Source organism: Dendrobium catenatum, unplaced genomic scaffold, assembly GCF_001605985.2.
Source record: "Dendrobium catenatum unplaced genomic scaffold, ASM160598v2 fragScaff_scaffold_315, whole genome shotgun sequence".
Lineage (NCBI taxonomy): Eukaryota > Viridiplantae > Streptophyta > Magnoliopsida > Asparagales > Orchidaceae > Dendrobium > Dendrobium catenatum.
The window spans coordinates 183,559-194,610 of NW_021318777.1; the positions used below are offsets into that span (position 1 = coordinate 183,559).

Sequence of the window (11,052 nt, forward strand, 5' to 3'; positions counted from 1 at the left end):
TTAGGGCTGCAAACGAACCGAGCCGAGCCGAGTATGTGAGTGTTCATGTTTGTGTTCATTTAATATCAGCTTGTTCAAGTTTGGTTCATATTTGTTCGAGCTTTATTGTTTATGTTCATGTTTGGTTCATTTAAATTAATGAGTGTTCATGTTTGGTTCATGTTCAGTTCATGTTCGTTTAGTGCTTATCGAGCTTGTTCGCGAACATATTTAACAAATTTTTTTAACTATTAAACAAATACGTTCATGAGCATATCTATAAACAAACACATTTGTAATAAAAGCAATTGTCAATGTAACAAAGAAAGTTATTATTTATATTTATTAATTTTATAGTCAAATATTAATTATTTTTATCTAGCTTATTCACGAGTTCAAAATCGAACATGAATCAACCTTTTATCGAGTTTAATGTCGAGCTTGTTCATGAACATCAAATGATGTTGTTCACGAACATAAATGAGCCGAACGCATGTTCAAGTTTGTTTGTTCAGCTAATTAAATGATCACAAACGAACTTTAATCGAACCGAACAACGAGTAGCTCGTCGAACGTTTGGTTCGCTTGCAGCCCTACATTCAGACATTTAAACTGCGCCAAAAAGTTTGGCGCATAATATGCTAACTATTTTGATAAATTGACTCCTTTTTGAAAATTTTAATAAATATACTATCTTGCTAATTGCTATTATTAACGTGACCCTTTATAAAATTCATCCCTTATCGGGTACAACATCGGTGCGACTTCAAGTGCCGACTTAGCAGTAAAACTCAAGCATTTGCGGCCATGTCGTGGGCATGAAAGCTTTCCATCCCTTTAATCACCCCGCCCTAGCATTTGCGGCCAATTATATCCACCCAGCCAAAAAGAAACAGGTCCACTAGTTCTTCTCTTCCAGCATGGTGCCTTCCACACTCTTACCTTCTATGGAAAGCCTTCTCCTCATTTAGCTTCCATCTTCCAATCTCCCTCAAACCAGCTGAATCTGATTCTTTCTCAGCTTCTCAGATCTTTCAATCTTCCTTCCACAGCTTCTCCATGGATACCCTTCTCCGAACACACAACGATCTCCTTCCCCTTCCCCCTCTCCTCGCCCCCTCCCCTTCCCCAAAGCCCCAAGTTCCCGCCTTTATTCCTTTCCTCAAGAAAACCCCACATCCCCGATGGTCCAGAACCGCCCTTTCCCTGTCCAGCACCTCAGCCTCCGCCGCCGCCGGGGCCTTTCTTGAACTAGTCCCTGAAGCCAAGAAAGAAACCCTCAATTTCGACCTTCCCCGGTACGACGCCACCAATCGCCCCACCCTAGACCTCGTCGTAGTCGGCGGCGGCCCTGCCGGCCTCGCCGTCGCCAAACGCGTCTCCGAGGCCGGCCTCTCCGTCTGCTCAATTGACCCCTTCCCCAATCTCGTCTGGCCAAACAACTACGGCGTCTGGGTTGACGAGTTCGCCGCGATGGACCTCCTCGACTGCCTCGACGCCTCCTGGTCTTCCGCCTCCGTTTTCATCAACGACGCCACCTCCAAACTCCTCTCCCGTCCCTACGCCCGAGTGGACCGCCGCCGCCTCAAATCCCGCATGCTCCTCGCCTGCCTCTCCAATGGCGTCCGCTTCCACCAATCCAAAGTCCTCAACGTCGTCCACGAAGACTCCCGATCCATCCTTTTCTGCAGCGACGGCACTGCCATCCCGGCCTCCGTCGTCCTTGACGCCACCGGCTTCTCACGCTGTCTTATCCGCTACGATAAGCCCTATAACCCCGGTTACCAGGTCGCCTACGGCATCTTAGCCGAGGTTGAAGAACACCCTTTCGAATTAGACCAGATGGTTTTCATGGATTGGCGAGACTCGCATCTGAAGCTCCGTCCTGAACTCAAGCGACGGAACGCCGCATCACCCACTTTCCTCTACGCGATGCCCTTCTCCTCCAATCGAATCTTCCTCGAAGAGACCTCTCTGGTGGCTCGTCCGGGGCTAGCCATTGAAGACATACAAGAAAGAATGGTTGAGCGGTTGAGGCATTTAGGCATACAGATTAAGCGCATCGAGGAAGACGAAAGGTGCGTGATACCCATGGGCGGCCCTCTCCCCGTGCTTCCTCAGAGGGTTCTAGGAATCGGAGGAACGGCGGGGATGGTTCATCCTTCCACAGGGTACATGGTGGCGAGAACGCTCGCCGCCGCTCCGATCGTTGCGGATGCCATTGTTCGATACCTTGGGGGCAGCGGGGAGGAGGTTTCGGCCAAGGTTTGGAAGGATCTGTGGCCAATCGAGAGGAGGAGACAGAGGGAGTTCTTCTGCTTCGGCATGGATGTGCTTCTGAGGCTGGATCTGGAGGGCACAAGGAGGTTCTTTGATGCTTTCTTCGGCCTGGAGGCGAGGTACTGGCATGGCTTCTTGTCTTCTAGGCTGTTTCTGCCGGAGCTGGTGAGGTTTGGGTTCTCGCTGTTTGGGAATGCTTCTAATACATGTAGGTTGGAAATAATGGCCAAGGGAACTATTCCTTTGGTTAATATGATGAATAACTTGTTGAAGGATGTAGAATATTAAGTGCATATGTCCTTTTTTTATAAAAGTATTTGCTTCTTATGAACTTTTAATAGATAGGTCTTAGATTTTGTATAGTAGAAAATTTCAATTATTTTACTTGATTTTGAACCTAAGTGTGCATTTTTTATGATTAATGAGCATAAAAATATGTGAATAAGTATGATGATTTTATTTCATATGTTATAATAACAAGATATAGTCATGTAAAACGTCTGCTTTTTGATGATCCCGTTAAGAGAGTAGATGTATTAGATGTGGCATATTAAGAAAGGTAAAGATAGATCTATAAAAACTTTGTGAGAAAGTAATAAAAAAGACTTTTTTTTATATTAGATTTAAATGAGAATTTGACACTTAATAGGACAAAATAGAAAAAAAAGAGTCATGTAGCCGATTTGATGTAGTGGGTTGAAGGCATGATGTTGTTGTTGTTAGTATAGTAACAATATATTGTGATATTTTCAATAATGGACTTTGTTTGGAGCTTTTTGGATAGATACACACATTTATTTTTATTTTTTAAACACATTTATTTTTATTTTTCTAATCATAGTTATAGTGGACAATAAGAAGTAAAAGAAAATAGATTTTTTTCCCCTATTGTCTACCTAACATTGGCATTATGACAATATATCAGTATCAAAAGCTTCCCTAGCATTGCATTTCTAATGGATAGGTACACACTTTTTTTTTTTAAGCATACATACGTAGTCATAGTTGACAACAAAAAAATATAAAAGAAATGAAGAACTTTTCATCTATTTCCTTTGTAAGACTTTTTTTTCTTTTAGTTGTTGTCTACTTCAAAAAATTATCAACTTTGCTTTTAGATTTCAGATAATTTTTTCAACTTATGTACAAATATGCTCAAAGGATCTCCATGTTTGATTAGCTTCGGTTTCGCTTGGAATAGCTTTCTTGTTGCTTCTTAAAATAACTTTTTAGTACAAAAATTAAAAATATTGAAAAATTACTTTAAAAAATAATAAGAAAATCATCTCAAACGAAGCCTTCATCAGAAATTATTTGGAATGTAGATTTCCTCAATTTCATTTATAAAAAAGGGAAAGAAACTCTTTTTTTTATTCTTGATCATCATAATAATAATATCAAAAAATAGTACAGGAGACACGTGTCCACTCTACAGTGCATGAACTGAAAAAAAAAACTATGTGCTTATATGAATCTTCCAACAGTGAAAAGGAAAAAAATAAATAAACAGAACAAGATGAAAAAACTGACTTGTATTGTTCCTCCTAGATGAAAGGCCAATTCAGGGCAAAGGAAGAGGAGTTCTCCAGCCATGGAACTCAACAAACTCCCTATTAACAATGGATTGATTATGTAGCCAAAAGGTTTCTACAGACTGATGGAATCTCCTAACCTTTCTCTGCAGCTCCCATAAAATTCCCAGCATTGCAGAGCAGGGCTCTGATTCTGGAAGATAAACCCAAAGGCATCTCACTTCTCTGCCTCCAGCGATCATGCTCTCAATCGCCTCATCTGAGGCCAAAAAAAAAACCTAAAGTGGTAAAATGCCTTAAAGAAATTAAAATCCATGAAATTAAGGCTTCGTTTGGGACGGCTTTCTTACTGTTTCTTAAAGTGGCTTTCTAGTAAAAATTTTAACTTTTTAACTAGAAAGCCGCTTTAAGAAGCAGGACGAAAGCCGTCCCAAATGAAGCCTAAAGGTTAACTTACCAGGAATGGATTCCAGATATTTTAGCAGCTGAGGACCAATTTGTGTTGATGGCCATTTGATGGATATCAGAGTATAATCAATCACATTCTGGAACGGAAGTTCTATCTGATCTGAGAGGATAACAGGAACACATTCCTGCATGAAACAAACTACAATAGATAAAGTTTCTCACAAAATTATATATGAAGTACATACAGAAGTAAATGTATGGAAGATCCAAATTTTTAAAATAAATATGTAAATATAGAGAACAAGGACGAGAATATAAACATTTTTCTAGTTATAGTCTTTTTCAGAAAGTATAAAATTAAAAATCAAATAATTTATCATAAATTTATATGTTGCATAATTAAAAGTTAAATATTTCTCTCCCTCCAACATATTAGTTCATGATTTAAATTTTAAACATGCTAAAAACCTTTTTTTTTTTTTGCAATGATAAATAAAACAATGATTACATACTTTAAATTGTTTCCATTCTATTGTTAGATAACTTGAATTAAATGAATTTTTATATAATCATGATTTAAAATTGAACAATTAGAAGTGCACCTCAGTGTAATTTTAAAAAGGCATAAGCCTCGAAAAGTCTCTAAATTCGTGTACTCTTATTTTGACATCTTACTTTCATGTTTGTGTGTTATTATTTATATTTTTTATTAATTTAATGATTACTTATAGAGCTTATTCCTTAAAATGCTTCGAGGCATACGTCTTGCTTCGCAAAAAAATATGCCTAAATATCCACTTGTGCAATATCAAACTTTGTATATAATTATAAAACTTTTCAAGATTTAATTTAAAATGCAAATAGATATATCTAGGCAAAAACAAAAAAGGTTTATTTAAATGCAAATAGATTTTTCGACGTGGTTACGCCCGCGTCCGCGTCCGACCTCCAACATCTGCATCCGTATCCCATGTAATCGAGCCGGCTCATGAGTTACCAAGCTGAACATTAAGAGGATTGAACTCGAGCTCGTTAACAAGTCGAGCTCAAAATTCTGATCGAACTCGAATTGTGAGCTCGATAAGCTCAGTTCGCGAGCCCATGAATAAGTCAAACTAGAGCCGGCTCATGATCCGGCTCGGCTCACTTACACCACTAGCGGGAAATGAGGAAAAAAAAACACTGCCTGGAAATTCTAGAATTACACTAAACCGATAGTCCGCCCAAGCTGAACTAAATTTTCGTAGGCTTGTTTCTAATGTACAAAAAAATGCTGATGGAGAGAGAAGGATGAATAGGTGGCATACCACAAAGAATGATTCATAAAATCGGAGTGTCCAAGATGACTCGCCTCGTGGGGAAAGGCAAAACTTGGCGTTCCTCAAGTGAGTGAAATATTCAACCCTTCCCAACTTATTAGGTCCCGTTAGTTGCAATTCTGGAGATTCTAACTGTTCAGAAAATCATTATGCATGCTATCTGCTCATAAAGAAAGTAAGATTGCAAAAGAGAATCAAAAATAAATTTATCAACATAGAACTAATGAAAAAGGAAAGGAAGCATATTGTGCATGAATGATCAATATTATAAAGAAGATAAACAAGTATAAGAATTTCAACAACATTGATTTGAAAATCAATTTAAAATAAGTTTTTGGGAAAATACAAGCAATAGTTTGGACCAAAAAATTAATATCATAAGATGATGAAAGCTACCTTATCTGGGTATTGCTTGGCAAGCTCCAATAACTGAAGACGACCCACCTTTCCTTGGGCACGACCTAAAAAGTTTGCCAGGTACTTCCTCTTTGACAAGGGGATTGGTTGGACTATTCGTGATTCATAGAACGTAGTTAGTCCATCATCAACATTACCAGGGATGATTATATCTTTCCACGTATGAAAAGAACTTATTGGCCGTTTATCAGTGCGGTCACCCTGTATAATTAGGTAAAAATTTTAATAAGTGGTTTTATCACACTTTTTTCCATTAGAACAAAACATTAAAGTTTCGTTTGGGACGGCTTTCTTACTGCTTCATAAAGCAGCTTTCTAGTACAAAAATTAAAATTTTTACACTAGAAAACTGTTTTAAGAAGCAGAAAGAAAGCAGCAAAGTTCAGACATTATCATTTTAAGTTTTGTCATACATCCATCTTAACATTTTCATTTCTATGAAATTCAATATGGCAATCAATATCTTATTTATAGTTCAGACATTTAAAGTACATAAAACATAAATGAGTCATGAGTCATTACGATCTCACCAACATTAGTAATGTTTGATTTGATCTTTGACTTCAGTTTAATCTCAATAATAAATAAATAAATAAATAAAATGTTTGAACTGAACTTAAAAGCTCAATTCATATACAAATTCAGGTTGAGCTTGATAAAAAATTAACCAAAAAAACTAAATGAGTTTGAACAAAAAATATACTCCATTTGGGTTGTCATGTTTGCATAGAGCCAAGCCATGATAACCTGACCTCTGATTCATATTCAAACATAAAGCATTTCATAAGAAACAAAGATGCACATAATAGCTTTTTACACAAAACAATAAGCAATCACCTTTTCTTGCCCTTCATTGCATCAGCTGAATATTTATACAAGAATTTACAAATTCTTTCTTTCCCGCAAGATGACGTACGATAAAAGAGGAATGACATTTTTACAGAATTACTATTTACCTATAAAAGTAAATATATTAAGAAGTCATATTTCTTCCTAGTCCCCTCCAGTATTGGGCCCGTAGTTTGGGAATTTCATTTATTCTATTGTTTAACTTGAACATATGATGCTGTCATTCTTACAGCAATATAACAAGCGGAACACCAGAAAAAAACCTAATGCAACCAAACTATGAGAAAAAAACAAGAAGAAAGTGTGTCCATGTGATCCATATCCAAGGAAAACAATTTGTATGATCAATGGCCGCTAAGTTCAACAAGCGCGCAACATAACACGGTACATCTATATGCATACTTATTTTCTGATGAAAATATATCCTTTGTAAGCATTTGAAGGAAAATAATTGCAGATATAAGTAAACCTAAATTTAATGCGCCTAGCTTATTGTCCCTTCATTTATATCATAGTAAGCAACATAACAAAAATGAATCCATGGCTACCTCTGGAGTAAGAATGATTGACCGATTTAGAAATACTGCCCAAGAGCGAAATAAATGAGCACCAGCGCCGCTGCATTTATTGAAAGAGATCATTCTTGAAGAAGTGTGATGTGATAATGAAAGAAAATCATAACAACATAATTTCCAAATAAAAATGCCAGAATATGCTCAAGTTGAAGGCCAACATGGTTTCTGAAGCCTGTGAAGGTGAAGAAGTTACCTCGGGAACACAAAAACATGATCCCGTCCACCTGAAAGACGGAAATATGGCATTTGACCCAAAACCTGATTTTACAAAATGAAAGCAAAATCCTTAAAATTTTTCAAAGCCAGAACATTTACAGGAATCAACAAATATATAGGGATCGTTGTTTTCTATCATTAAGACTTCTTGAAAATACTAAAATTTGAAAATAATCTTTACCTTTACATATGTGTGGTTGATTTCCTTATCATTTAATCCACCATTCATACGCACACATTTAACATAAGAAGGTACAAAGAAAAGGTCCGCTTCCTCTTTCCTTGATGTCCGAAATTTTGATTTGAGAAGCAAATGATGTATTTTTACCTAAACAAGGTATAAAGATGATCCAAGCACAAACAAAGAACTGTATATATATTGTTGCCAAAAATAAAGAATCCCACAAAAAACAACACATTAGTTCAACAGGCTAAGCTATTAATCAAATAAACCCAGCAGCAACACTTTAAAAAAAAAACGAGTGAAAAGCACAATAGAGAACATCAAGCAAAGCCAGTAGAGCTCCATCAAAGGTGTTGCATTCTTACAATTAAAGCAATTTCATATTATTTACCCTCTCCTCTTATTCATATGTAAGACAGTTATTTAATTAACCAAACTTAAACCATCAAAAGAAATAAATTTTTAGAAAATATAAGGATTTGTTCAATAATAATAATTTATAATTGTTTGAAATCCAAAAATAATCAAATATATAAATAACATAAATAATGAAGTGATATAAGAAAACCTAAAAAGTCAAACATATACTTGTGAGATTTAGTGCCAGCCAAAGACCCAGAGAAGAAAATAATGTGAAGTGAAAGAGAGTGTCAAGATGAGATATCTAGAAGAATTCTTGAGAAGAACTTGTGGGTGAGAAGCTATAAGAACCAACAACAATAACTAGTGAAAATCATATAAGACCTACCGGGGGAGCGAGTGTGAAGAGAAGAACCACCAAGAAGCAACTAACTCAAGCAAGTAATAACTAATGAGCAATGTGATAGACCAACCGATTTGATTGGAAGGGAATTAAGAAATTTCCTAATTAAGAGTGAACTATTTAGGAAGGTTCTTAATCAAAGGGGAATTGTTTAGGAATGTTTTAATTACAATTGGGTTATTTAGGGTAAGAGATTTAATTTGAATTCAAAATCTAAGAGGGAACTATTTAGGGAAAAGGAAGAGGAATTAAGGGGGATTATTTAGGAAAGTTTTAATTATAATTGGGATGGAATTAATTAGGAAAATAAATCTAATTTGAATTCAAATTTGAGAGAGAATTACTTAGAAAAAGGGGGCTGATTTGGGAGGGAATTATGAAAGCCTATTTAAGGCTAATATAGGATGATTTCGGTATTATCTTGAATTTGGCTAAAATTTGAGATCCATTAGGTTTTCTTTGAGCTCTAGTCGTGTTTAGAGATTTGGGAGAGATCGATCCTCCTCTTGAATTGAGGATCAATTGTATCTTGTTATTTTTCTTCCGTTAGTTGATTTTTGCAATAAAATCTACTATTTTCCCTAATTTTCATTGGAGTTTGGAAGAGTTTTCTCGAAGATTGATAAGAAATACTTGAGATCTACAAGTGTTTCCTATCAAATTGGTATTAGAGCATGATCCGGATACCGATGGAGGGAAGAAAGATTGAAATGTTGGAAGGGGAGATCAGACAATTAAAATCTTATTTTGTAAAGATTTCAGGATTCGAAAAGCTATTTTCTACTATCCATGAGAAGATCGATGAGAAATTTGTCATCATAGAGGAGATGATAAAGAAGCTTTTTGAGGGCAAAACCAAACCGACAACATCAGAGGTGAGAGCATCATTGACAGAAAAGGAAAATGAGAGAAATCCTAGTATAGGGATAATCAGGGAGAATCAAGAGGTGAAAATTTTTGGGGGAAGAAGAGGAGATGCTATCTTTGGAATCACTTTCAAAAGAGGGGAAATGGTGGAGTAAGATTTTTTATGGAACTGCAGAGTTTGGAAGAAAAAGAAGATGGGTAGAAGATAGAAGCACCAAACATGGTTCAGCCACTCTTACAGGAATATCGAGAAGTGTTCCAGACAGTTCATGGGTTGCTTCCTACGCGGGAACACAAGCTTGCTATCTTTTAGAAGGACGAAGTCTCACATTTTAGTGTTCGTCTGTACCATTATCCCCAACTCCAGGAAGATGAGATGGAGAGATTGATCAAGGAGATGTTGGAGGCAGGAATCACTCGATCTATTGATAGACCATTTTTCACTCTAGTGCTATTAGTCCAGTGCTTCAACAACAATTTTATTCGTTCCACCTTGAGGACAAAGTGACACTTTGGGAGAGGAGTATTGATAGACTGACAGATTTGATTGGGAGGGAATTAGGAAGTTTACTAATTAAGAGTGAACTATTTATGAAGGTTCTTAATCAAAGGGGAATTGTTTAGAAATGTTTTAATTATAATTGGGAAAGAATTATTTAGGGCAAGATATATAATTTGAATTCAAAATCTAAGAGGGAATTATTTAGGGAAGAGGAGGAAGAATTAAGGGGGATTATTTAGGAAAGTTTTAATTATAATTGGGAGGGAATTAATTAAGAAAATAAATCTAATTTGAATTCAAATTTGAGAGAGAATTATTTAGGAAAAGAGGGCTGATTTGGGAGGAAATTATAGAAGCCTATTTAAGGCTAATAATAGGATGATTTCAGTATTATGTTTAGAGTTTGCTGAATTTAGAATTTCTTAAGTTATTTGGACTCTAGCCATAAGCTAGGGATTTGGAAGAGCCGGATCTTCCTCTCGAATTGAAGATCCAACTATATCTTGCTATTTTCTTTCATACATATCTTTTAATAAAAATAGTTTTGGTGTGTTTTTCTTTCTAATTTTTTATTGCCGTTCACTGATTTCGAGGAAAAGTGCATCCACTTCCTATCACAATGACTCAATGACTTCAACAAATATGAGAAGAAAAAGACAATTGTGGCTAGTTATTGTGGAATATGTCGAATCAAATCATGAATTTGAATAAAGATTGTGCGTTGAGCAAGAGCCAAGGGCTTGCTATGACAAGACGCAGCAAAGTGGTGCACCATGCGCACTTTGCTATGAGCTTGTGCTTCGCAAGCAAGCGATGCACAACCCTAGCACATCGCTTTGCTTTGTCCTTAAAGCACAATTTAGAGCGGCTTTTAACATCACTGATATGTATGCATATATCAATTGGGTCGATTGGCCTTGATCTACCACTCAATCTAATGTGTATATATATGTATGCATTTATGACATTAAGTTCAACCATAGTCATAAATATAATGTATCATAATATCCTAAGCAACGTTTTAAAAGGCGAAATCGGGAATCGAGGCGTTTTGGCTAAGCGAGGCGAGGCGTAAGCCTCGAAACGAATCGAGGCGTAAGCCTAAAAAATGATTAAAATAAAGTAATTAACAGTGTCGAGCATGTACCGCTCGGTACCGAG

The 11,052-nt window shown here is 36.5% G+C and overlaps 2 protein-coding genes across 2 annotated transcripts in view; one reads left to right on the forward strand and one right to left on the reverse strand.

The window, feature by feature from the left end:
* Positions 1-834: 834 nt before the first annotated feature.
* Positions 835-2,585, forward strand: LOC110095206 (lycopene beta cyclase, chloroplastic). Its single transcript, XM_020820647.2, has one exon. The coding sequence runs from the start codon at positions 1,039-1,041 to the stop codon at positions 2,545-2,547; it is 1,509 nt and encodes a 502-aa protein (XP_020676306.1). The 5' UTR covers positions 835-1,038; the 3' UTR covers positions 2,548-2,585.
* A 1,090-nt stretch (positions 2,586-3,675) lies between these two features.
* The window catches only part of LOC110095203 (probable glucuronosyltransferase Os03g0107900), a 19,962-nt gene continuing 12,585 nt past the window's right edge, over positions 3,676-11,052 (reverse strand). Inside the window, exons 2-8 of the mRNA XM_020820645.2 lie at positions 7,757-7,903; positions 7,553-7,617; positions 7,333-7,402; positions 5,915-6,136; positions 5,507-5,650; positions 4,249-4,384; positions 3,676-4,050 (exon numbers count right to left, since the gene is read on the reverse strand). Coding sequence (XP_020676304.1) covers positions 3,821-4,050; positions 4,249-4,384; positions 5,507-5,650; positions 5,915-6,136; positions 7,333-7,402; positions 7,553-7,617; positions 7,757-7,903 — 1,014 coding nt within the window. The 3' untranslated portion in view covers positions 3,676-3,820. The remainder of the gene's footprint in view (positions 4,051-4,248; positions 4,385-5,506; positions 5,651-5,914; positions 6,137-7,332; positions 7,403-7,552; positions 7,618-7,756; positions 7,904-11,052) is intronic.

Bases quoted from the DNA above. Each gene is read 5' to 3' on its own strand.
- LOC110095206 (XM_020820647.2), top strand. From the start codon at position 1,039: ATGGATACCCTTCTCCGAACACACAACGATCTCCTTCCCCTTCCCCCT.